Here is a 26,784-nt window from a genome sequence, read left to right as displayed (position 1 = left end):
GGCTTGGGTCGATCCCTCTTAAGAAATACTCTTCCTGTTTGCGGAGTTTTCGTTGATTACTGCTTCTTTTGTTGGAACATATTCTCTTTAAGTGTGAGTCAGATTTGATTGTTATGGTTTTGTTATGGGGAGTATGTTGTTTAGACTGTCATATTTGTCTACCAGATTATCTGTTCTAGAATACATTTACCAGCTTATATCTCATTGAACCGTGCATGGTTGAGACTATTTCTAGTGAATTTGTCGGATGTACTTTTGCTTTATTTTTTAGCTTAAATAATGAATAAATCGATGGCATGCTTATCTGCTGCAAGTTTTGCTTTATTTTCTAGAGATGCAACCCTCCGGGGCGAAAGCATTGCTCCCATAAGGGCCAGCGTTTCCTCCGGCACAGGGCCCAGCACAAATTGATGCCCAAAGTATTTGTGTTTTGTGTTATTTTTATGGTAAATGTAGTCCAGGAACTCCAGGTATAAGGTTTATGGGACTTTTTCTTGATTTTTATGGTAAATGTAGTCCAGAATCTCCAGATATAAACTAAATACATAACAACGGGCTTTATAGCAGTAGAGATATATATATACACAACAATGGCAGGCAGCATTGTTCACATTCTGAAACGTTCGCTTAGCTAACAGTAGAATTAGTTACACAACACAGCAATACTGTACAGTTAGTAGCAACAATCTCTATATTTGCTCTCCAGCTTGAACAATAGCACTGGCAGGATGGGACGTGTCACTCTGCCCTGAATGATCGATTCAGGCGGGAGGAGCAGCCGAGGTGACGATGAGGCGGGAGGAGCTGAGCTCAGTGGTGCTGTAGAAGGACTCCTCCGGGTAGTACCCCTCGTCCTTCTCCTCCTCCCACTTGAGCACCTCCCGGATGTACCGGAAGGCCTCGTCGACGGTTGGCCGGTCCCGGGCGCGCGCTTGCCACACGAACAGCTTCCGGTTAGTGTGTGCCGCGTATAGGTCCTTGAACTTCATCGCCACGTAGTAGAACGCCTGGTGCGCCAAAGACTGGTTGTTGTTGTGGGTGCGCAGCGGGCCAAAGTCAGTGAACCACTCGCACGCGGACAGCGGGGACCGCCCGATCTTCTCCTCGAAGAGGTCAAACTTGTTCAGCACCAGGATGAACGGCGTGTCCTTGAAGCATGGTTGCCTGGCCAACGTGTTGTACAAATCAGTCAATTTCAATTGATCTTAACTAACTGAAGGCAAAGCCAAAACAAAGTTCTCAGCATTGTAATGTGCAATTTCAGAAACTGTTAGTTTCAGTTTAATAAAAATTTACTGTCTGGGTCTCCAGTACAGTTTTCCGGTGAAAAAAGTGCTTGCTTCTGTTCGAACATTATCAAGACCAGCCTGACTCAAGCTAACGTTTCGAAATGCTTGTCCTTCAACCATTATGAAATTATTATGGAACCGTCAAATTTACAGGAGCAGTCGGCAAATACCAATGATAGGGTTGCTTTACCTGATTGTGGCCTCAAACAGGTCCCTGCTCTGAATCATCTTATTCAGGAGGCGCCTACTGCCACCAGAAGCAGGGGCTCCCAGCTGGTCATAGTCGCTGAGTGCTACAGAGAATATCACCGCGCGGACATCCTCAAACATTTCCACCCATTTACAGCCCTCGTTCATGCCCTTGGCACTTACTCTAATCAGCTGATATCTAGGGGAATCAAAGCAGAGGAGACAAATAAGCTTTCAGGCACTTGTTTCACATGAGAAAAAAGGCATCAACCCAGGCAAATGCAAATAAAATAACAAGCTACCTACATATCGTGCAAATACAGTAGGGAAATTTACGAGGAATTTATAACAACGCCACTAGTCACTTCTCGAACTTCGACAGTGCCACTACTTTGCTGCTATTTATGAAAATGCCACTCTTCTGCCAATTTTTGTTTCCGTTCTGCCACAGATGTCACTTTTTACCATTATCATCACTTTTGCTGTCAGTGGCATGTGAAATGAGCAAATTAGCCCTGGGCCCATGTGGCATGTTCATATTCCTTCTCAAGCCCATCTCAACCTCCCATGGCCCATCAAGGCCCACAGGGGTGCCCAGCAAGCATATCTGAAGCTCCACGGCACATCGGTAGACTTACGGTCGAAGAAGCCACGCACGCTACTCCGCAACTACAGTACTAGCTGATGACCCCGTCCTGCACTCCCGCCACCATGCTGGATGTGTCTGCGCTGACCACATATGTACGCACGTAGGCCTCCTCCATGCATCTAGCCCCAGCAACAGATACACTCCCCTCAACACAAATGGCAATGCTAATATCTTAAGGTTTTTTTAGTTACAGGTCTATATACAGACATATATGATATATAAGAATTTAGATGCAGTTTAGGCATGAGCCATGAAGAAAGAGTTTACTTGTTTACTGGTTGAGAGCTAGGTTCATGGCTGTCACCATAGAGTTCTGACATAGGGCTCCGTTCGTCCAGAGTGAACTCGATAAAGGCCAATCCATTCCCCTGTGATACTCCTTCAGCATATATAACATCTTTCTCTGAAGGCTCATACTCATTGCTCGATACTTCAATCGCCTGCAATAACAATTAGGGTGTACACACAACAGTAAGTCACAGCACGTCATGCTATGTGGGTGACCATTGACAACAAAAGAAAAATGGTGGGTATGTCCAGAAACACAAAAGGTCCTTATGGGATTAATGACTATTTCGGAGAGACTAAACTGGCCATATAGTAATGCTTAGTTGCCATAATATGAAGTACAACTCGCAAACTATGAGTTCCATTTTTTAGAGACTAAACTGGCCATATTATACTTAGTTGCCATAATATAAAGGGATGGATTTGCATAATCTATGGAGGACAAACACAAGCTGTGAACAGGTAGAATTAATGGATGATTGCACAGTTAAATCCGCATCTGAAAGCCTAGGTTTATACCCTGCTCAAGAAATATTCAGCAACATCAGGGAGAAAATGTAATTCGTCCTTTCTTCTATATGTTGCTTGTATAGCAGGATCCTTCCACATCTCATCAACAACTGGAGCATATTCACGTGTAGCTGCAGGGAAGAAAGCATCTAGGTCTCCCATTGCTATGATGTCCAAAAGCCAATCAGAGAACTTCTTCAGCTTTGCATTTATCGAGTATATGCAAGAATTTGAACCACTCGATTTGTTTCCATCTGCACAAGAGAAAACCAACTTTAGCATACCACACACTCTCGAAAACTATTAGAAATATTAGCTGCAGCTGAAGCATGCAACCTTCTTGGGCATCCTCATCCTCTGAGTTCGGGTTATGTGATATAGCCAAAGCCTCTTCCTCAAAGCGCTCCCGACCCTCCAGCAGAATCCCAAGGTATTTGAACATGTTGCTTTGGATCATTAGTTTGATATTGTCAAGTTCTTCTTCGGTAAATCTAGTTCCATATAGTAACTTAGCCTGTATCGTAAAATCAAACATCATGAACGCATATACAATTGAAAGAAAAATGTTCAGTTAAAAAAATATAAAGAAAAATGTTGAAACTCGAAAGTAAGTGAATTGGACTATCACAGGACTCAGCTAGATATCGCATCAGTGCATCATCCACTCATGATGAATAAATTGTGTGGTGATCCATAAAGGCATTTTATTGCTTAAAGCAAAGATACCTATGAGGCTATGACGACTAGACTAATGTATAAACACTCTAGCTTGCAGAAGATTGTAACATGGCACACATGCAAGTGTCATCTAAAACATTTAAACAAATTAACAACTAACCAAACTCCAGAACAGTGAGAAGGTTTCTACGTCACCAAAACGTGGAATGAACTACTGTACAGACTAGAGACAAACTTTAGTAATCAACTTCAAACCATATTTCACTGGAGGCCTATCGGTAAAGTTGAAGTCCAAACTGACTAAGCATGTAACTGAATAATGCATTTATTAAATGTAAAATTTGGCCAGACCTGCTTAAATATGGTGCTTGTTCCAGCTCCAGGTGACCCAAGAACAAGAAGTTTTTGCATTCTTTTCTGGTCAAAGTAACCAGGCACTGTTCTTGCTGAATAAGGATCATCGTCTTTGGGCCCAACAGAGTTTGCAGGAGGCACCGGCAGTGAAACCAAGGCACACGCAAAACGTGTGATAGGCTGTACAACAGATGATACAGAAGATCTTGTTAAAACAAGCAAAGAAAAAAAGGCACACATTAATTTTACAAAGGCCATTGAACAAGATACGCACCGACTGCCATATTTTTCCTTTGATGTTATTTTGGCCTTCTTCCTCGTAGCCTCCATCGTGATAAACCCAAAAGTGAGTATCACGGGGACATTGAACTTGTGCGATCTGCAAGAATGATGCATACATATATCATGGAAACTCAATTACAAAAGTGACACGGTATTAATCATATTGTAAACAAACGATGGGTTCTCGATTGTATATTGCATGGTGCACACTGTTACCTTCAAAATTTTCAGTTCAATACTGGTAATTTCCCTTCCATTCATATAAACCTGAGTGTTGCCATTACTGGCATTGGGCTGAATCTTTCCATTGAAGTTCAGGTTAGTGCTGATCATCCTGTTTGGCTTTTCCCCTGCCTAACAGCACGAACAAAAAGTAGTTAGCAGTAAGTTTAGATTTCAAAAGAAAGGTATGTTCTTCTTGTACTAATAGGCTTACCTTTCCCCACAAGCCTGACTCCTTGTCGTACCAATATCTTCCAGGTTTCAGATTTTGAGGAGGCCGTGGACAATTGAGCAACTCAGACATCTCTTCTTGACAGAGAGGGCAGCCATTTACGATAAGTTGCTCAGGACGTAGCTGGTTTGCCTGGCACTCCTTCTCGGCTTTCAAGATCTGCCTTACTTCCAGCGCGCTGAGCAAGCGTGATAAGATCCTCGAGCTCTTCCCTAGCTTCGACCGCTTGGACTCATCGATGGGCTGGCCAATGCAAGTGATACACTTGCGGCCTTCTGGCATCGACCCCATAGCTCTGAGCAGGCAGTAGCTGCAATACCTCTTGTCGCAAACAATGCACGCCTCCTTGCTCTCCCACTTCCTCTTCCCGCACCGGTTGCAGGTCCTCCCCCTCTTCTCCTTCCTGGTCACCGCGACAAACTGCTCCGACCTGCTATCCTCGAGCTCCATGCTCTCATCATCATACTTGCTATCCTCCGCCAACCCAAAGGTCACCACATGAGACTTCCTCCCCTCCGGCGCAGCAGGCCTGCCGCCCTCCGACTGGACGCTCCGCGCAAACTCATGAGACACCGAGCGGGACCCATCGTCACCAGAGGACGCCGAATTGGCTGACTCCGAGCTTCTCCTAACCTGCGCAGGCGGCGGCGGCAGCGGCTGAGCACGCAACCGGGACGCCGGCCTGAAGACCGGCGCCACGGGGACCGCCCTGCCGTTCCCGAGCGGATGGGTACCAGACACCGGCTCGGCCGTGGGCACCGCGGCCATGTCCACCGGGTCGATCCTCGGGACCTCGTAGGACACGGGCGGGCCGTCATACTCGAGCGCGATGGAGTAGTCGAGGTTGGCCGGCGCCTCGGGGATGGCGGTCCCCGGCGGGAGCATCCGCCTCACCATCACCTCCCAGTTGGCCCCTCCTCCTCCGCCCGCCATCGATCCCCCTTCCTTCCTTCCCCCGCGGCAATCCGTCGAACACCTGCCGCGCGAAACCCTCTCCGACTCCAAAGTCGTCTCCTCACCGCCGGGCGAGGAGTTTCTCGCTGTCGCTGCCTCCGCCGCCGCCTCGGTTGGGCTCGACGACGGTCAAAGCCCGACGTTGTTGCTCTTGTTCCCACCACCAACCAGCCATCATCAAGACCGCCCCCGTGGCCCCGACGACTGACTGGCTCCCTCCCTCTCCGTGGTCAACCAGGAACCCAAATCGGTCGATTCTTTGAACGAGTAGCCGCCGGGAAACAATGACCGTGCAATTGGACCAACAAGCAAGACGACTGCCACCAACCACGCGCTCAAAATTACTAGTACTACGGACTACCTGCTAGGTTCCACTCACCAATCCTCCGAAACTGAAATAAAAAAAAGGCGCGATTTTTTCCTCTCGTTTTCTTGGGTGGGGATGGGGGAAGGAGAAGGTGAGAGATGACGAGGGTTAGTTTCAGACCGTGGGCAACGAAACGAAGACGACCGTTCCTTTCCTACGGCGGTTTATTGTTGACATTGAGAGATCTGAATCTTCTGAATAAGAGAAATGAAGAAATCTTCAGATATTCTGTTGTTATTTTTTTTGAGGAAAGATATTCTGTTGTTTAATTAGCGCTTAAACAATTCTGTACAGCGATGATTGATTGATGTGGATGGAGTCTGTAAAATTTACTGCTGCCATGTCTGGAGTAGTAGGTAAGATAAGATGGGGATCATCATCTGAACATACATCTGAAGATGACCATCTAAAAGAAATACTGTACATCTGACGAAACATGGCATGCAGATTGCAGCGGCCACACTGTATTAAGACAGCGAGGAATCCGAAAAAACGGCATGAAAAAAGCATGTCTTTTTTCTCAACGATATGCATCATACATTGACCAACTTCTTGTCAATTTTATGTCTGAACCTGGATTTGAATAGTTGATCCGTTCGTTTATCTGTCACCATCAAAGGCCACCGACGACTTTAGGTGAGAGAATCTCAAACGAGTTGAAAAAAGCAAATTCAATACCACTACAGTGAAAAGAGACTGTCTTTTTTTCTACTCATGTATTTTTCTTTCTTTTTTCGTGTAATGAAAATATTACGACTCCGAAGTATATTTTTCTTCCATGGGAATTAGTATGCCAATGATTAAATCAGTTTACTCATTTCACCGCATTTGCCAAAAAAAGAAAAAAAAGAAAAAAGGACCAGCCGTTTATTCATAGGAAGAATTTCGAGGAGTGCACGCTTGTTTGCTTGTTCATATCGGTTCGTGTGTTTCAATAAAGAGACGTTTTGTCACCTGAATCAAAAGGTAAAAAAGGAGATATTTGACGCGTGACGCCGAGCTGACAACATGACACGAGATATCGAAAAAAAAACCGAAAAGCATCGTGCGTGGGGGCCCTGTATAGTAAAGGACCCCACCTGTCATGCACCCTTCCTTCACCAGACGTCTAACGAACCCACCCACCCACCAAAGCCAGCGGCGGCGAAGAGAGAAAGCCGTCAGAGTGAGGGTCCCACACGTCGGGGGCAGCTACGATCTCCGGCGGCCTATTTAACCGGCTCTCCTCTGGGGGAGGTGGAAGATTGGTAGGTGGTGGTCGCAATTCGCATCGCACACGCAGCACAACTACTCTCTCTCAGGGCCTCCTTCTTCGTCGTCGTCCACGCACGCAGATCTAAACGCAGCAGCCAAGGTGAGGAATCACTCGCTCCCTCCCTTTCTCGCTATGTCTCCTGCGGATTTGGCCGCTCGATTTTCGCCGTCGTCGCTTGTTCGGTCCGTCTCGTCTGGCCGCGCGCCCGCCGCTAGATTCATTCTCGGCCGCTAAGTTCGTGTAGCGTGTAGCGTGGCCGTGGAGCTCGATCGTGCGAGGAGACCGCCCACCCCCTGTCCGACGGTCGGGGTGGGGGCGAGCTGCGTGCTCTCTTTTTTTCCCGGTGGTCGACCTGGTGATCCTGGTGTGGATGGAATTTAGCTGAGGGTGTTCGGTGTATGTGTGCGCGCGCGAGAGAAAGAGATCAAGCTGTTAGGTGATTGTTTACTCGGTGGTGAATTTTACATCACGATTTCGGGGGGCTGCGACCACGGGAGGCTCTCTGTTAGTTCGTGCCTCAGATCCGTCATGCATGGGAGCAGCCGTTTGGTTGGCGGTTGCAATTTGTTTACAGAGGAATCTCCCGATTGCATGTTCCTTCTGTTCTTACCAATCAGCACAGGTAGAACGTGTTACCTATGCTATGCTAAATTGTCGACTCTACCCACCTTTTGTTCCTGATCGTTGTCCACTGTGTCAGTGGATGTATGTAGACATTACTGGCTACCATGGATCGTGCTAAATTTTGACTGCCCTGGGTACTACCCTGCTACCATGGATCGTGGAGTGGCGCTGGTGGCGGAGGCACGGCAGCATGTTTGCCTGATGGTTAACAGCATACGGAATGGGTTTTGTTTTGTTCTGTTGCATTGCACAATTAGTGGAACTGGAGATGTAGTATCCGTTTACTTGTTTTTAATTGTCAGGTGTTTTGTACTTACTGTGTAGTAGTTTGTTTACTAAATACGGGTTATTATGTGCAAGTTGACCTGATGAATGATGGGCGCATCACATAGATTTATATTCAGGATTATGTCAGTGTCTTGTCGTCTTAAACAGTATGTTAGCTGCTAAAATAAATGATGTTGTTCACCTTGACTATGAGTTATGCTGGAATTGTACTGATGCATACCATAAAAGAATCACACTTGATTATGAAGTTAGTCTTTTTTATGGGCTTAGGGTCTTTGCTGAAAAAATGTGTTTAGGATCTTGAAGTCACATATTGTACAAACAATTACTCAGAACAAAGCATGTTCCTGCTGCTAGTTCATATGCATAATCAGTGGGTTTATATAGATTTTAACCTTTCGAGTCAGATATGCATAACATATTTGACATTGTTCCATACATGAAGTGTTTGCTGCATCTCTTTTCAGGTAGGAGATGGCTCTCACGAGAATTGGTCTTGCTGGCCTTGCGGTCATGGGGCAGAACCTTGCCCTTAACATTGCAGAGAAAGGGTTCCCTATCTCTGTCTACAACAGGACAACTTCCAAGGTCGATGAGACTGTTCAGCGCGCCAAGATAGAAGGAAACCTTCCTCTGTATGGTTTCCATGACCCTGCATCCTTTGTGAACTCCATTCAGAAGCCACGTGTCGTCATCATGCTTGTCAAGGCCGGTGCACCAGTTGACCAGACCATTGCAACACTCGCGGCACACTTGGAGCAGGGTGACTGTATCATTGATGGAGGAAACGAGTGGTACGAGAACACTGAAAGGAGGGAGAAGGCGATGGAGGAGCGTGGACTCCTCTATCTCGGGATGGGTGTTTCTGGAGGAGAGGAGGGTGCCCGCCATGGCCCGTCCATGATGCCTGGAGGCTCATTGGAGGCATACCAGTACATTGAAGATATTCTTCTCAAGGTGTCTGCTCAAGTCCCTGACAGTGGCCCGTGCGTCACATACATTGGGAAGGGTGGATCAGGAAACTTTGTCAAGATGGTTCACAATGGAATCGAGTATGGAGACATGCAACTGATCGCTGAGGCATATGATGTTCTTAAGTCGGTTGGTAAGCTCACAAACAGTGAGCTGCAGCAGGTTTTCTCCGAGTGGAACAAGGGTGAGCTCCTCAGTTTCTTGGTCGAGATCACTGCTGACATATTTGGCATCAAGGATGACCAAGGTGAAGGCTACTTGGTCGACAAGGTCCTGGACAAGACTGGGATGAAAGGAACAGGGAAATGGACAGTCCAGCAGGCTGCTGAGCTCTCTGTGGCTGCTCCTACCATTGAGGCTTCCTTGGATTCCAGGTTCCTCAGCGGGTTGAAGGATGAGCGGGTTGCGGCCTCCAAAATCTTCCAAGGTGACTACTCCACTGATCTACCTGTCGACAAGGCACAGTTGATTGAGGATGTGAGGAAAGCCCTCTATGCCTCAAAGATCTGCAGTTACGCTCAGGGCATGAACATCATCAAGGCCAAGAGCACGGAGAAAGGATGGGGCCTCAACCTTGGTGAGCTAGCCAGGATTTGGAAGGGTGGGTGCATCATCCGCGCCAGCTTCCTGGACCGCATCAAGAAGGCTTATGACAGGAACGCTGAGCTTGCCAACCTTCTCATAGACCCTGAGTTTGCGCAGGAGATCATGGACAGACAAGCTGCGTGGCGGAGGGTTGTCTGCCTGGCTATCAACAATGGTGTCAGCACCCCAGGCATGTCCGCGAGTCTGGCGTACTTTGACTCCTACCGGAGGGACAGGCTGCCCGCGAACCTGGTGCAGGCACAGAGGGACTACTTTGGGGCTCACACCTACGAGAGGGTTGACATGCCAGGCTCTTTCCACACCGAGTGGTTCAAGATTGCAAACTCGAAGATCTGAGCTGCTGCTGCTCCACTGAGTGACGGCACGGCAACATATAAGGCAATGTGTCATATTTTCAGTATCTCTGGTTGCCAGTTATGAATCCTTTTTTCCTGTAGGGGAGAAACTGCTGTTAATTTTTATTTGAGTAATGAGTCTTGTATTTAAATATCGATAAGGAGATCCAATATTCTCTCCACTACTTTCATGTAATCAACCCTGTAGGGAAAAACATTGTTTGTTTGTCAGATCTCCCACAACCATCATTCTGAATTAGTATGAATAAATATGTTTTTGCGTGTCCTCCCAGTCATTCTCAGAATACATCGTATAATTCTTACAAAATCCTGTTTGTATGATACATCATATTCCCTCCGTCCAACAAAAAATGTCTTAAGTTTGTCAAAATTTGGATGTATCTAGACATGACTTGGTATATAGATGCATTCAAATTTTGTCAAAGTTGAGACATCTTTTGTTGGACAGAGGGAGTATAATTCTCTGAAATTCTTCCATGTCTATGTGTTGTATTGTGTGGGAAGTCCATTTTTGTTTGGAAGACAAGTCCTCTTGGCCTACCCTGTTTATGTTCCTTTTTTACGCATCATTCACAATAAGCATTTCTGCAGATCAGGCTTTTGGCGAAATTCATGTCCTTGAATTGTTCCTTCTTTCTGATCTAACCTTCAGTGGTCTTGGTAGGGATAAGCAGAAATCTACTTTCTGATCTAACCTTCAGTGTTCTTGGTATCGAAGCAAGTCAAGTTTTATCAGCTTTGTTCGAATCTACTCGTTTATAATGCATACTACATATACGGAGTACTAAAGAAAACAACCTTATGTTTCATGCGATTGCTGGAGTTAGCAGAAATTTTGCATCCCCAAATTGCTGGAGTAAGCAGAGAAACGCTGGATTCTACTCCGTACTGTTGACCAGAAAACAGTCTTCTCGAGTACTCATATTGACCCGAAGGCGTATTTTCGAAACTAGACTAGAGATTTAGAGAAGCACCGAAGGCGGGTTCCTACGTTTCCGCTTTCAAATTTGCCTCTTCTTCCCCTTCTCCACTGGCGCGCAAGCCGAGCTCGCATCGCAGCGGCGGAATGTCCGCGGAGGAGCCTTGCTGCATCTCCCACTTGTTCGACCGCGCCGCTCGCCGGAACCCCGGCCGTATCTCTGTCATCCACGCCTCCTCCTCTTCCGCCGCCGCCGACGAGCGCCGCTTCACCTGCGGCGACCTCCTCTCCGCCGTCTCCTCCCTCTCCCGCCGCATCGCCGCCGCGCTACGCCATTCGTCCGACATCCTCCGCGGCGAAGATGGCCCCCCAGGTGCTTGCGTGCCTGTGTCAGCCGCGACGCTCTCGGTTACTCATTTGTCTTCCGCTGTTGCCCTCTATGTCTGACCCTTGAATTTTGAACCCTAGGCTGCTCGGATGAACACGGGGGCAGCGGCGGCGCGACGCCTAGGATCGTGGGGGTGTACTCATCGCCGTCGGTGGAGTACGTGGCTACCGTTCTCGCCGTGCTCAGGTGCGGTGAGGCATTCCTGCCGCTGGACCCGGCATGGCCGGAGGAGAGGGTTTGGTCTGCCCTCTCGGCGTCCAAAGTGGTGCTCATCATATCGTCAGAGTGTTCGCGTGAAGATGCTGTGCTTAAGGGCAGCTCTTGCCCTGTTCTGCTCTTGGACCGCGGTATTCGGCAAGGGTTTCATGGTGGAGACGTTGGGATTGATCGAGAGGAGCTTGTTTGGCCGTGCGAGCGTGAGAGGCTGTGGGATTTCTGCTACGTGATGTTCACATCCGGTTCCACTGGAAAACCTAAAGGTGTTTGTGGTACGGAGAAAGGTAAAAGTTCATTGTTCCTAGTTGACGATTGGTTATTTGTGCAATTATTTATGTCGTCGGGGGTACTTTGTCACTCTGCTTCTGAAATGGTGAAGGAATTGGTTGGTATATTTCTTGATACTAACCTTTACACTTCTAGGTTACTATATTTCAGCAACCCCACCGTTCTTGGTAATGTTTTGGTGTTCTATGTCAAAAAGCCTAGCCTAAATGTTTGGTGGGAGCAACTGCAGATATAAACACATGAAATTTAATTAGTATCAAAATATTGATGACCATTGAAAACTCATACAGTTCTGAATTTTGCATTTAGGGATTTTCTGATGGCTTGCTTGTGTCTCCAATTAAATTTGAGGTTTGGTTGAGAAACCAGGTTATTTAGACATGCTTCTTTTTCCATCATGTCCTAGGTCTTCTAAATCGTTTTTTGTGGATGCAAAGAAGGAAGCCTTTATGTTCAGAGGACGTATTGTTGTTTAAGACATCTGTCAGCTTCGTTGACCATCTACAGGAGTTTCTTTCTGCTGTGCTGACTAGTACAACACTTATAATTCCATCCAATGATTGGAGAGCTAATCCAGCATCATTTGCCAACTTGATTAAGGTAACTTGGCCTTCGTATATGCCTTAATCTTTGTTTTACTGAAAGTACTGCTATCTTTATTTTTTGCCATGAAAGTAGTAGGGGGGGGGGGGGGGGGAGAATATTACTTTCGTTACCAGAAAGTGTTTGACCCGAAGCTCCGAAGCTTCTACTTGAATAATTTTGCAGAGGAATTTCACAAATATAGCTGCTCTTTTTAGCATGAAGTTTGAAATTATGGAATTACATTTAACACTGGGAAAGTAAGATTAAAGAATGTTATCCCTGTTTTTGTTTTGGTTGGTCATTACATACTGTTAACCTATTACACTCTGTTCTTTTTGGTATGACATTTGTTGTTGCATGTTGCTAATGTTGTTTCAGGCATACCGTATATCAAGGATGACTTTTGTTCCGTCACTGATGGAGATAGCACTACCTACCCTGGAGAAAAATCTTTCATGTGGACAGAATCCTCTTAAGATCGTAGTATTTAGTGGGGAGATTTTGCCCTTAGTGCTGTGGAAGAGAGTCCATGAAATTCTGCCAGAGACTACCATCATAAATCTGTATGGAACAACAGAGGTGAGGAAGCCACTCAATATTTTCTGTTGTTCCAGATGAGATTAAATCGAACATTCTTTCTTATTATATTCTTAGTCTTACCCATTGATCTCACTGGGCACAAAATCAGCACTGCTTTTTGCAGCCATCTGAGCAACATGTTCAATAAAACTGAATACTCTGATCCAAATTAATTGTCGTAATTTTTTTTATTTTTCAAATGAGCGAACCTGCACACTGAAATGAGACTAGCTGCCGCGACAATTAATTTGTACCATACTTGTGTCCCTTAGATCCAAATATCTATGAGTTTGATGGTATTATTGTTACATCTAGCTGTAAGCTTGAAACTATTGTTGTTTCTTCTATGCTAATTTTTGTGCAGTTTTCCTTACACAGGGACTAGCTGAAATTATAGTTATGATGTTTCTTTTGTACCTTCACTCAAAGCTTGTGCTTGTATTTCAGGTTTCTGGTGACTGTACATTCTTTGATTGCAATGATCTGCCCACAATTTTAGAGCGAGAAAAACTAACCAGTGTACCGATTGGATTTCCCATTTCAAATTGTGAAGTTTATCTTGTGACCGACAATGGGGTTGCGGATGAAGGTGAAATTTATGTCGGTGGAGCATGTTTATTCAATGGTTATTTAGGAGAGTCCATGAGGAGTGATGTCACTGAACGCAGTGAATGCTCAACATACTACAATACGGGTGACTATGCTCGACGGCTGAAGACTGGTGAACTTATTTTCCTTGGGAGAAAGGACCGTACTGTAAAAATTCATGGCCAGCGTTTTTCGCTAGAAGAGGTAGAATCCACCTTAAAGGAACATCCTGATGTCAGTGATGCTGCAGTTACTTTTCAAAGTAAAGGCTCTACTGATTATAAGGCATACCTGGTGTTTAAGAGTGAGGACAATATTGTGAAGGACAGTCTGCACTGTAGAGCACTAAGTTCTTCTCAAGATATTATGGCATCTATTCGAAGTTGGCTCGTCAAGAAGGTTCCACCAGCTATGATTCCAAGCTTTTTCCTCCTCATGAATTCATTACCTTTGACTTCCTCAGGAAAGGTTGACTATGTCAAGTTATCAAGTTTGGAGTGTGCACTGAATGACCCATGTGAAGTTGAGTCTGGAAGAGGTCCAGTTAATCCGCATTTACAAGTTATCTTAAAGGTTTGTTCTCAATTATACGTGACATCTCTTGTTTTTACTCCCTCCGCTCCATAAAAACTGTCGCGCATTTTGTACTAAGTTAGTGCAAATTTTGTACCAAGTGGACGACATTTTTATGGATCGGTGGGAGTACCTTTTTGTATTTCCTGACAACACTATTTATTACTCCCTCCGTTCCATAATTCTTGTCTCAAATTTGCCCAAAAATGGATGTATCTATTCCTAAAAAGTGTCCAGATACATGTAATATTTCGACAAGAATTATGGAACGGAGGGAGTATCAATCTGCTGTTCATGTTTCCAATTTTAAAAGTATAATGTTTCTTTGGATAGTAGGTGTGGCCGAGTTTACACAAAGAGAAAACCATGTACAATACAACTCAATAGAATCCTGTATATGTTGCTCTGTATATTCAGCCAATGTAGTAAAGATTCGAAAATAAAGTATCAACATAATTATATGGACCATATACTAGTATATATTAGGTTACTGGCCAGATTATAGGTGTGGCGGCCGCCGGAGCAAGCCATACCGCTGCGTCCGCCACTGCTATTGATGTTCATGTTTAACTGATGTCTTCTCTATCTACAATAGGCATTTTGTGACGCCTTACTTGTTGATGAAGTTTCTGAGTTTGATGATTTCTTCACCTTGGGTGGCAACTCAATTTCTGCAGCTCATGCCGCCCACAAGTTGGGGATTGACATGAGACTGCTTTACATCTATCCAACCGCTTCTAAGCTTTTTCATGCTCTAGTTGTGGAGCGAAGTAGTGTGATTTCTCCTACTGACGAGGCTTGCCTGAGGAAGGGCCTGAACATATCTGCAAGCATACAGGGATTTTTCGTCCCAATTGCTGCAAATATGGATGATAGTTTTCATGAAAGCAAATCACAGATAAATGGAGAGCTTCCACAGGATTACATTGCAGGGAGTTGTGAAAATGAGACAGATGGCCAGCTTAATAAATACATAATTTCTCCTAGTGATGGATACCAGGAAAAAGATATCTACTTGGATACATGCTCGAATGACAGAAACAGTGTCACTCACAGTCAATGGATCCTGAACTTCTGTTTACAAAAGAAGTGGTCTATTGGGCGTTGCAACAGGTTTATCCATCACTATGAAGGGGAGCTGCAACTTGAAGATGTTTGCTCATATGTTCCATACAACAAAAGAGGTTATCTTCAGGAACTCTGGAACATTCCTTTGGATTCATGTGTTGACGCGTCACCTTTGCTTGTCTTCAACAATGGGATGATGAGCATATTTATCGGGTCCCATTCACATTTATTTGTCTGCGTTGATGGTTGTAGGTGAGTTTTGCTTTCTACGTGGAATTTATGTTCTCAGTTACTCCTTTTTTCTTTTATTTTCCTGATCTACTTTGAATGCTCAATCTTGGACAGTATATTGTCCCACGTATCTCTAGTGCTGTTAACAGTGATCAAGTCAATTTAAATTCTATTCAACGAGATTCCAGTTTGGGTCTGGCATATGCATAGTGACTACGTTTAGAATTTGCTCCTAATTTTTTATGCAGTGGTTCAGTGAGGTGGAGTGTGAAACTGGAAGGACGCGTAGAGTGTTCTGCTGCTATAACTAGTGATTTTTCAGAGGTAATGTTGATTCTTGTATAAAGATCACATACCAACTTAAGCAGCTCATGGTATGTATTTTGGACAGGTTGTGGTTGGATGTTATAAAGGAAAAATTTACTTTCTTGATACGTTGACTGGAAAACAATCTTGGACCATTCAAACAGATGGAGAGGTATAATTGCTGATTTTATTTAATTAAATATCTGTTAAGCATGACTTTGAAATATAGTACTAGCTCTATTTTCATTCCATTTCAGAATAACAGTAACTGTGACGCAAAACTGGTAAACTGTTTTTGGAACGAAAAATAGTTCCCCAGTGGCTTCCTCAACACAAAAGTAATTCTACAACTGCTGCTAGTGAAATAGTAAAAGGGGGTTAAATTCCACAGTTAACTAGTTAAGTTGTGCAAAATATAACCTATGATGGAAGTAGCCTTTCTAGCATATCGAAGTTGACAATGAAGTTACTAAGTTAATAATTATTTTGGTATAGCTTACACGATTGAACTGAACACATTAAAAAAGCATCCTTTCCTACTATGAACCTGATCTGGTCAACTCACATAATGTTTGTGACAATCCATATCTTCTTCCAGGTAAAAATGCAACCAGTTGTTGACAGGACAAGGAATTTAATATGGTATGGTTCTACTCTTTTGGTGTTCCTTCATTAGTAGTATTATATATACTTTTTTTCTGTTCAGATGAAGCCATATTTACTATTCCGATAATAAAATGCTGAGTTTTCAACCAGAATGAGGGAACCAATGATCTCTCTGGTCTATCTACTTTGCTATCTTCAATCATTCATAGACATAAGTTTGATAATAGATGTCTCTGCAGACTGCAGCTGCTAGTTTTCAATTAATGTTATGCTGTATATAATTTGCAGGTGTGGCTCTTATGACCATAATTTATATGCATTAAATTACAAAGATCGTTACTGCGCTTACAAAGTTTCTTGTGGTGGAAGCTTTTATGGTTCTCCTGCTGTAGACATGGTACATTTACTGATTCACAGTATGCATATTTATTAAATATGTGTTGGGGCTCTATTAATCTTGTGTCATCTGTATTGCTGCCTTGCAGTCAGACAACATGATCTATGTCGCATGTACGAGTGGCCTTGTGACTGCAATATCCCTTCAGGTAATTAAGCATATATTCTCTGTGATAATTCTAAAGGCAAAAGTGCACATTTTTTTCTTCTTTTCTATATCTTTTCTTCCATGGGAAACGTCTTCAGGAAAGCTAAATAGGTGGATATCTAAAGTTTTCACTGGTTTCTTTTGGCGGTAGCAGGTTCCATCATTCAGAATAGTTTGGCAGTATGAAGCTGGAGCACCAATTTTCAGTTCTCTCGCCATAGATCATCAAAGTGGAAATGGTAATTCTCAAACCAGCCATCTGCACAGAGTATCCTGGAATATGTCCATGCTTATTGACTAGCCAATTTATGCTGATCACTAAACTTGATATTTGCAGTTGTTTGTTGCTTGGTGAATGGTATGGTAATTGCATTGAACTCACATGGCACTGTTGTTTGGAAGGTAGAGTAGCTCTTATTTTTTCTGTTGTGTTTGTGAAGCATTGTTGCAAAAATCACAGTTCTATCATTCTATAACTGCATGATATGCTGAAGAAGAGTTTGTCTTTTAGTTCTATAGGCTTAGTAGCTCCAATTTTGCCGCTGTACAGTTGTAGTTTTTTGCTCTTTTCTCTTTGTTTCCTTTCTTTATTTTCCTGTTTCTTAGTCCTGGCTCTCCAGGCTTTTGTAAGACGTGGCTGTCTCAGTCCCCCTTCTAATGCAAAATGATGCATGCTTAGGCGTGGGTTCGAGAAAAAAAAGCTACTGCACTATTAAGCCTATAGAACTAACATCTTTGTTAGAGTCTTATCACCATTTCATTGTGCTCAATCATTTGGTGGTCTTTATTAGTTTTCACTGCTTATCACATAGCCATAACCAATTGCTTAAAAAAAACCAGGCAACAGTTGGTGGTCCTATATTTGCTGGTGCATCTGTATCATCTGCTCTTTCTTCTCAGGTATGATCTCTGCTTATATGCATTTTCAATAATCAAACTCCCATTTGTTATATGTTTTATGTTCATACGAATCTACAATAATAATATGTATTTATTCACATAAGAGAATTCTGAAAAAGGTTGTTTCCTCGCGAAAATGGCTCAGCTGTACCACTGTTGATAACCTTTGAAGTGAACTGAAAAATCTTTGCACTCTTGTCATTCGCAGGTGCTGATACCTTCCCGTGATGGAAGTTTATACTCTTTTGACATTGTAAGTCATGCTTGCAGGACTTCCAAAATTTTCTCTTGAGACAATTTTTGTATAGGGGGTTACTGAAAAGCATGAGAGTTGGTTGACGATGATCTTATTATATTATCATTCGACTTTGTTCTGTAACTAAGAAACCTAGATCTTATGCAAAGATATACAAGTAGTGGATATAATCATGTAAAAATAGCGTGCTTCATCCATTTTTGGTTGTGATTATTTATTTGCAACTGTGCAACTTAGACATCGAATATTTCCACCACAGACATCCGGTGTTCTTCTTTGGTCATATGAAGTTGGCGACCCAATTACTGCATCTGCTTTTGTTGATGAAGTGTTAGCATCAACGCCATCTGGATCATCTGAGAGGTACTCAACATGTTGATAGCATGGCGTTGTAGCAAATAGATATCAAGAAAATGACTTCTCTGATTGTGTTTGGCAGCTTTGCTTGTATCTGCACAAGTTCTGGGAAGGTCTGTGTCATTAAGATTAGGTCTGATGCTAAGCAGGAGAAAGTTGGTTACTTGGTGCAAGAGGTTGCAGCCATAGATCTTCCAGGAGACATCTTTTCATCTCCCTTGATGGTGGGTGGACGCATCTTTGTTGGATGCAGAGATGATCGGCTACACTGTCTCTCAGTAACCACACAGCTCTAATACATTTCATTTAACTGAGGGCGTATAATTTATCTTTCCTTGCTATACCGAGCTGCTCAGCTTCGTCTTCATCGTGCCATGGTTCCACAGAAAGAGCCTTTTCCTCCTGGTAAGCCGATCATTATATAAATGTTGATGTACACAATCAAACTGATTTTCTTAGTGTGGCTAAGTGCAAAATTTCTTGTGCTGTACCCTGAGCAGTTTGATCGTTGAATAATGAACAAAAAAGAGTGCAGAAGCTACTGATGCTTTGGGTATCCAAAGGTTAGATTCCCACACCTGCGAATGGAACATGAAGATATCCGGCAAAGTGCTTGATTTTCAATATGACAATGGCATTACAGCCTTAGTGCTCGCCCAGTTTGGGGGATTCAAAAGTGGAAGTGGTGTAAATGAACCATCTTCCTTCCTTTGCTGTGGAAACTCGTAAGTCTCTTCTTATATATCAGAATACTTTTACGGTTGAAGTCAACATGTTGCTTCTGTATGTCCTAATAAAAATATGCTAATGTACTCATCTGGAAATTTTGATTCTGATCAACAACATATCTGCTGGTTTCAAGTCTCCAGTTGGAGTGTTCATATTTACTGTTGAAATTGTTCAAATGTGCTAATTTGAATTTCACAACCTCTAGGTTTGAAATTGTTCAAATATACATCAACTAGCACATGACCATCCAGTGCAATATTGTACAAAAATGTGCTCAGCTGGATGTACCAATCCAAGTCATTAGGAAATAAACTTGTGAGAGAATACGTGGACATGAATGACAGAACATGCTCGCAGAAAAAAAATGAATGACAGAACATATGAGTAAATGGAAGAAGCCTCTAAAAGCTCCTTGCTTGATGGCGTAGTCATGTGCTGCCGACATGGCAATCTTCTAGGAGAGGCAGTGTGGTGGTGGCAGGGAGCAGCCTGCAGACACACCTCTTCCATCTCTTGCCACTACTAGTAATGATGCCATCCTTGGGGCTGGAGCTTTGGGAGGTAACAGGCTGACAGCTCACCTGTGGCTCTGTGGTTGAAAGAGATGAGAAAGATGCCAGCCAACAGATCATGGCAGAAGCCAGAAGGTATGGAACTATCTAGGATTGGAAATCTAAGGTGCTGGAGTTGGTAATCTGATATGGAACTCCTGATATAATGGGTTAGCTAGTATGTAGGATGTGCTGTGAAACTGGAGTATACTGAACTGGCTTTGTTGTCTTCTGTAAAAGATGATTATGATGTATGCACTCAGCATGAGCTAAGACCTTGAGGTCGCTATTTGCTGCTAGTTCCTTGTCCAAAACTCCAAATTATGTTATTCACTAGGAGGGATGGGATGGGCCGGGCCTAGCATTAAAACCTGAATGAAGAATTGAGGTAAATAGAACTTCACCTGTATTGTTGTACTTGTTGTTCAGCTTATTAGAGAGATGGAAGAAGCGATGGAGCACGTGGAAGCGCAGTCGGTGGAGGTCGACATGACCACCACTTCGGCTTTGGAGGCCGCTTAGTCTTCCTCCTCTTCGCCGATGTAATACCCATGGACCTTAACCAGTTGCCTAATACTCCATGTCTCACTGTGTTCCTGTCTCATTAGTATGGTCAATTTTGTTCGTGGAAAGAGTAGATATATTGAACAGTACCTCTTTTTTTTTTGCATCTGATCTCATTGTGTTCACCTGAGATTTTTGGCATTGCATGCACGCACATTTATAAGATTGATCGTGCCTTGTTACAGAATTAAATATATGGATATAAGGTGTTGAAACTCCGACAGGGGGGTTATTCATCTACCGTACATTCAGTTCTGGTTTAAGTGATACCTAGATAATAATGAAAAGTTTGCAACAAAATTCAGCCAAACCCAAAATCCAACCTCTTCTGGAAGCACTTGCCATATTATTAGTTTGACAAAGGCGGTTATGGTGTATAGTTCACTAGACAAAAGATTTCTATGAAACTTCAGCAATGCTTCTATCAAGTGTAGATTCTCTATAGAAACGCAGTACTCATAGCATTCATGTCTCTTATTCTGAGCTTCCGAGAAGCAGCAACTCAATGTTGTCAGTATACTTCAGTTTTCTGTAACTTCATGGTTTCTCGACTTGGCACCAAATGTGTTGTATACCAGAATGTTAATCTATATTATCTCCATCACCAAACCTATGGTTTCTCGACTTGGCATGAAACGCAGCTCAAGGGCTATGGCTCATTGACAATTAATTGGCTATTTCTGATGGATTGCTAGCTATGTATTTATTGTATCTGAGTTCTTTCTTCTATCCACTAATCTTGACTTTTTTATATGACAGAGAAGTTGCTGTTGCAGTGAGACCCTCCAAGAAAACCTTTGATGCCTCGGGCTCTACCCCTTCACTCTCGTCGGGATGTCATGTTTGGGAAAACCTTCTAGACAGCATGCTCCACCAGATCATTGCGCTCATTACCTCATTCCATGACTTCCTTGCTTTCACTGGCACCTGCCGCTCTTGGCTTATTGCGGCCTCTTCCTTCCCATCTGCATATAATTTCACCTTTCCACCTCTCCAACTCAGTCCAGATTTTGGTGGTGCCATTTACAACCCTAATCGCACATGGCAGCTTGTGGATCCTGCTAAGAAAACTTCTTCCCTTCGCTGTTCAGCGCCTGGAATTACTCCATATCCCATGCGTTATCTTGGCTGCTCATATGGGTATCTTATCTTCTCCGATCGTGAACGCTGCCACCTTGCTGATGTGTACACTGGTACTAAGGTGAAGCCTCCCAAGTTCCGATCCGGTGGCAACTTTTTTATCTACTGTGGCATCCTTGTGGCTCCACTCAATTCACCCAACTCGCAACTTATTCTTTTCTCAAGAACCGCCTTGCTCCAGTGGCATGTTGGAACAAATTCCTGGATAGAGCATCCTCGTGTTGGTGAACACATCCTTCAGATCGTGACTTTCAAAGGTCAGATGTTTGCCATGGACTTTGTTCAGAGGCTGCACATTATAAGTTTGTCACCTCAGCTCAGCATACAGGAAGTAGCAGTTGTGTGGGAAGAGAGCATGTTAGTAGGCCTGCATTCTAAGCCATGGTTGGTGGTCTGTGGTGACATGCTTCTCTTGGTCGATCTCTCGGTAAGCACGGGTCAACTGTTTGGCTTCTCTGGCACCTTTCAAGTCTTCCGCCTCGACTTTTCAGAAGAACCAGCTAAGTGGGTGAAGATGCAGAAGTTGGAAAATTGGGCTCTCTTTCTTACCAATGATAGAAGGACCCCTACATTTTCTTGCATGAACCCCGAAAGATGGGGAGGAAAGAGTAACAACATTTACGTTCCGATGGGATCTGAAGATTTGGATGAACCCTGGACTGCAATAGAGGTTGGACAACCAGTGCCGAGCTCAACTCACCATATGTCATTCAGTTCCGCACCCACTGCACATTGCAGTCCACTGAATAGCCTCTGGGTGCTGCCAGCTTTGGTTTATGGAGTTTGCCAGTGACCGATCATCGTTGCTAGTAGCAGTTGCATGGTTTTGTTAGTCTTTCACAAATCATGTCACTTGCTGCTTTATATGATTCAGTTAGCCAGTCGGTTATGCAACTTCCATGATTTCCTGACTTGGCACCAAATATTTGTGTACAAGCACATTAATCTACATTGTGTCGCTACAACTTTGTGGCGTTTAATCGGCTTCGGATGTGGCAGCTTTGTTGAGGTTAATTCTGTGTACTGAACAAGAAGGCACATTCTGGGTATGCAAGCACTGGTTTCAAATCTGGTAACTTCTTCGCATTGCTTGGTCATGTGTGTAATCTGGTATTTCTTCTTCGTATGTACTATGTGCCCCCCACCCCTTTTTTTTTACCAAACTTCAATCTCTATATAATAGAAATCCAGTACTCATAGCTTTACTATCTTATTCTGAGCATCTGGGAAGCAACAACTCGATCTGGTCGGTTTCAGTTTTATGTAATTTCCATGGTTTTTTGACTTGGCGCATAATGTATTGAGTACAAGAATATTAATCCATAGTGTCTCTGGTTAGAGATCCTCCTGCACCGTGATGGAACGCAGTAGCTATGGCTCATTCACAATCAATCAGCATCTGATGTAGAAGCTTGGTTGAGGTTAATTCTGTGTACTGAACAAAGGCCAACAGCGGTTTCAAATCCGGTGACTTTTTCATATTGCTCGTTGAGGTGTGTTTGTTCCTCTATCTGGTATGTTTTGTTCCTATCTACCTTCTGCCTCCCTTTTGTTTTCTCCTTTCATGCTGTGAGCGCCTTTTGGTTTAATTGGAGGCATACAACGTATAGTGATGGTTCAGTCCAGTAAGATCCTTTTGAGATGTCATTTATCATGCAAGACATGCAATGTTATTCAGACAAAACATTTATAAAGGAACAGATGTTTTTTATTTCCAAGTTGCTACCAGTACTAGCCAGTGGCCACACAAGATGTATGGCACTTTTATTTTGACACTGCTACATCAATAGACTTAACGGTGATACATCTAGCTAGCACATCACAGATCGTTTCTTTTCAGTAGTAGGCACCACCTGCACTGGTAGAAGCCGTAGCGATGCTGCAGGGGCTGGTGGTGGTGATGATGCAGTATGACGGGACGTACACGGCGCACATCTGTGGCAGTGTGTGCAGTGCCGCCATCATGATGTGAAAATGAGCTTCCTCCTCTGGCTGGTAGGAACCCTGTGATTGTTGCTGTTGCTGTTGCTGCTGCTGCTGCTGCTGCATGATGGCCTGTGCCACACCGTTGACAGCTTGGCACCGGAACTGCTCCGGGATCTGGGCCAGCTGCTGGCAAAACTGTTCCCTCATCACCTGGCAGCTGCTCGCCTGCTCGCCTGTCGCAAATGTGAATGGTACTGTCCTTGGGGTGCACTGCTGCAGGTACGCCCTGCCCAGGTTGATCAGCAGCTGCTGCTGCTGCTTTTGCTGGCTTTGCTCCCCGTAGCTCTGGCTGCAGGTCGTGTCCGTCCATGCAACAGCGCTCGTCACCGCGAGGGCGAGGAATGCCAGGAAGAACATCTTCATGGTGGCTGGCTACTAGTTTGCTTTGATGTTTATGTTTATGTGAAGGATGGATGATGGAGGAGGATCTACATGGTACATGGCTATTTATAGCTGCCATGGCATGATTCCTACATTTCTTTCCTAGGTTACTTTTCTAAAGCGTTTGGATGCTTTCCAAACTGATCATTTGGTATTGTTGTGTTAGGTGGCACTGCAAGTCCAATCTTTGGATGATCATCAAATATACTTTTCAGAACACATATGTGGCTGTGAGCTAAGATCGAAAACCGATGTGACTCATCCACATTACTTTACATGTCAAGCATAGATCTTGATTGCATTCTTTCGTGAAACCCATTTTGTAATGTTGTGTAAGTTGTTAGATATAAATCAGATTTTGCCTTCACACGCAACATGCTTTTCTAGAAGATATAGTTTATAATCTTGTTTGAGCTGATGAGATTAGATCATATAGCAACCTTTACATGTCAAGGGTTGTTGTACACTCCAATTAACTGTTTCCTGGAACAGATTTGCATAAGATGAGAGCACGGCATGACTAATTAAGTTCCCTTTACATGTCAAGGATTACATTGGAGCTATACTCTGGTGTTGTGAAACTGAAGTATACTGAACTGAATTTGTTGTCTTCTGTAAAAGAAGATTTATGATGTATGCACTCAGCATGAGCTAAGACCTTGAGGTCGCTATTTGCTGCTAGGTCCTTGTCCAAAACTCCAAATTATGTTATTCACTAGGATGGGATGGGATGGGCCGGGCCTAGCGTTAAAACCTGAATGAAGAATTGAGGTAAAGAGAACTTCACCTGTATTGTTGTACTTGTTGTTCAGCTTATTAGAGAGATGGAAGAAGCGGTGGAGCACGTGGAAGCGTAATCGCTGATGCTCGACATGACCACCACTGCCGCTTAGTCTTCCTCCTCTTCGCCGATGTAATACCCATGGACCTTAACCAGTTGCCTTATACTCCATGTCTCTCTGTGTTCCTGTCTCATTTGTATGGTCAATTTTGTTCGTGGAAAGAGTAGATATATTGAACAGTACTCTCGTTTTTTGCATCTGATCTCATTGTGTTCACCTGAGATTTTTGCATTACATGCACTTACATTTATATGATTGATTGTGCCTTGTTATAGAATTAAATATATGGATATAAGGCGTTGAAACTCGGACAGGGTGGTTTTCATCTACCGTACGTTCAGTTCTGGTTTAAGTGCTACCTAGATAATAATGAATCTGCAACAAAATTCAGCCAAACCCAAAATCCAATGCTCTTCTGGAAGCACTTGCCATATTATTAGTTTGAGAAAGGCGGTTATGGTGTATAGTTCACTAGAAAAAGATTTCTATGAAACTTCAACAATGCTTCTATCAAGTGTAGATTCTCTATAGAAACGCCGTACTCATAGCATTCATGTCTCTTATTCTGAGCTTCCGAGAAGCAGCAACTCAATGTTGTCAGTATACTTGTTCAGTTTTCTGGTTTCTCGACTTGGCACCAAATGTGTTGTATACCAGAATGTTAATCTATATTATCTCCATCACCAAACCTATGGTTTCTTGACTTGGCATGAAACACAGCTCAAGGGCTATGGCTCATTGACAATTAATCGGCTTTTGATTTAGCAACTTGGTTGAGGTTCATTCTCTGTGCCGAACGAATGATCACATTCTGGATATGCCAAAACAGGTTTCAAACCCGGTAACGCTCTCTTTCATGTGTGTTTGTTCCTTTATCTTGTATTTTTTTCTTCGTTTAAATGGAAGGAATATCAATATGTACATTAATGGTTCAAGTAAGATCCTTCTGAGATTTATCTATCATGCAACACATGCAATGTTATTCAAACAAAAGCTTTATTCAGGAACAGATGTTCCTTATTTCCTAGTTGCATCTAGTACTAGCCAGTGGCCACACAAGATGATGTATGGCACTTTTATTTTGACACCGCTAATAATCAATCGACTTAACGCCTTAACGGTGATACATCTAGCTAGCACATCCAGATCGTTTCTTTTCAGTAGAAGGCACCTCCAGCACTGGTAGCAGCCTTAGCGATTCTGCAGGGGCTGGTGGTGGAGATGATGCAGTATGGCGGGACGTACACGGCGCACATCTGCGGCAGTGTGTGCAGCGCCGCCATCATGATGTGAAAATGAGCTTGCTCCTCTCGCTGGTAGGAACCCTGTGATTGTTGCTGTTGCTGCTGCTGCTGCTGCATGATGGCCTGTGCCACGCCGTTGACAGCCTGGCACCGGAACTGCTCCGGTATCTGGGCCAGCTGCTGGCAAAACTGCTGCCTCATCACCTGGCAGCTGCTCGCCTGCTCCCCTGTCGCATATGTGAATGGTACTGTCCTTGGGGTGCACTGCTGCAGGTACGCCCTGCCCAGATTGATCAGCAGCTGCTGCTGTTGCTGGCTTTGCTCCCCGTAGCTCTGGCTGCAGGTCGTGTCCGTCCGTGCAACAGCGCTCGTCACCGCGAGGGCGAGGAGTGCCAGGAAGAACAAGCTCTTCATGGTGGCTGGTTACTAGTTTGCTTTGATGTTTGTGTGAAGGATGGATGATGGAGGAGGATCTACATGGTACATGGCTATTTATAGCTGCCATGGCATGATTCCTGCATTTCTTTCCTAGGTTACTTTCCTAAAGCATTTGGATGTTTTCCAAACTGATCATTTGGTTTGTTGTGTTAGGTGGCACAACAAGTCTAATCTTTGGATGATCATGAAATGTACTTTCCAGAACATATCTGGCTTTGAGCTAAGATGGATAATCGATGTGACTCATCCTCATTACTTTACATGTCAAGCATAGATCTGGATTGCATTCTTTTGTGAAACCCATTTTATAATGTTGTGTAAGTTGTTAGATATAAATCAGATTTTGCCTTCACACGCAACATGCTTTTCTAGAAGATATAGTTTGTAATC

General features: G+C 43.8%; 5 protein-coding genes across 7 annotated transcripts; 2 read left to right on the top strand and 3 right to left on the bottom strand.

Moving 5' to 3' along the window:
- Positions 1 to 533: 533 nt before the first annotated feature.
- LOC100835257 (extra-large guanine nucleotide-binding protein 3) lies at positions 534 to 6,134 on the bottom strand. Its single transcript, XM_003557099.4, has 9 exons — positions 4,676 to 6,134; positions 4,456 to 4,593; positions 4,232 to 4,336; positions 3,955 to 4,137; positions 3,262 to 3,439; positions 2,935 to 3,179; positions 2,395 to 2,567; positions 1,480 to 1,677; positions 534 to 1,164 (listed from the first exon to the last, which is right to left on the bottom strand). The coding sequence occupies exons 1-9, from the start codon at positions 5,624 to 5,626 to the stop codon at positions 762 to 764; spliced, it is 2,574 nt and encodes an 857-aa protein (XP_003557147.1). The 5' UTR covers positions 5,627 to 6,134; the 3' UTR covers positions 534 to 761.
- A 1,078-nt stretch (positions 6,135 to 7,212) lies between these two features.
- LOC100836182 (6-phosphogluconate dehydrogenase, decarboxylating 1) lies at positions 7,213 to 10,390 on the top strand. Its single transcript, XM_003557102.3, has 2 exons — positions 7,213 to 7,368; positions 8,649 to 10,390. Exon 2 carries the CDS (start codon positions 8,656 to 8,658, stop codon positions 10,093 to 10,095), a length of 1,440 nt encoding a protein of 479 aa, XP_003557150.1. The 5' UTR covers positions 7,213 to 7,368; positions 8,649 to 8,655; the 3' UTR covers positions 10,096 to 10,390.
- A 715-nt stretch (positions 10,391 to 11,105) lies between these two features.
- LOC100832101 (putative acyl-activating enzyme 19) lies at positions 11,106 to 21,262 on the top strand. Of its 3 annotated transcripts, XM_014896374.2 has the most exons (21): positions 11,106 to 11,407; positions 11,503 to 11,922; positions 12,333 to 12,526; positions 12,890 to 13,090; positions 13,538 to 14,251; positions 14,847 to 15,571; positions 15,799 to 15,874; positions 15,942 to 16,028; positions 16,455 to 16,498; positions 16,751 to 16,859; positions 16,948 to 17,007; positions 17,161 to 17,245; positions 17,344 to 17,408; positions 17,847 to 17,906; positions 18,115 to 18,159; positions 18,422 to 18,525; positions 18,602 to 18,924; positions 19,020 to 19,244; positions 19,454 to 19,895; positions 20,229 to 20,341; positions 21,123 to 21,262. In XM_014896374.2, the coding sequence occupies exons 1-17, from the start codon at positions 11,182 to 11,184 to the stop codon at positions 18,813 to 18,815; spliced, it is 3,429 nt and encodes a 1,142-aa protein (XP_014751860.1). In that variant the 5' UTR covers positions 11,106 to 11,181; the 3' UTR covers positions 18,816 to 18,924; positions 19,020 to 19,244; positions 19,454 to 19,895; positions 20,229 to 20,341; positions 21,123 to 21,262. The 3 variants fall into 3 exon arrangements, with proteins under 3 accessions (XP_014751860.1, XP_024312501.1, XP_014751859.1); XM_024456733.1 differs by lacking the exon at positions 19,454 to 19,895; XM_014896373.2 differs by having other exon boundaries at positions 19,454 to 20,341.
- A 1,911-nt stretch (positions 21,263 to 23,173) lies between these two features.
- Positions 23,174 to 24,054, bottom strand: LOC100836894 (avenin-like a5). Its single transcript, XM_014896377.2, has one exon. It carries the CDS (start codon positions 23,850 to 23,852, stop codon positions 23,340 to 23,342), a length of 513 nt encoding a protein of 170 aa, XP_014751863.1. The 5' UTR covers positions 23,853 to 24,054; the 3' UTR covers positions 23,174 to 23,339.
- A 1,588-nt stretch (positions 24,055 to 25,642) lies between these two features.
- On the bottom strand, positions 25,643 to 26,439 carry LOC106865413 (avenin-like a4). The gene has a single exon (XM_014896378.2). It carries the CDS (start codon positions 26,368 to 26,370, stop codon positions 25,870 to 25,872), a length of 501 nt encoding a protein of 166 aa, XP_014751864.1. The 5' UTR covers positions 26,371 to 26,439; the 3' UTR covers positions 25,643 to 25,869.
- Positions 26,440 to 26,784: the final 345 nt, after the last annotated feature.

Source organism: Brachypodium distachyon, chromosome 1, assembly GCF_000005505.3.
Source record: "Brachypodium distachyon strain Bd21 chromosome 1, Brachypodium_distachyon_v3.0, whole genome shotgun sequence".
Lineage (NCBI taxonomy): Eukaryota > Viridiplantae > Streptophyta > Magnoliopsida > Poales > Poaceae > Brachypodium > Brachypodium distachyon.
Note: the sequence above shows the minus strand (reverse complement) of the source record. Positions and strands in the feature narration are given on the sequence as shown.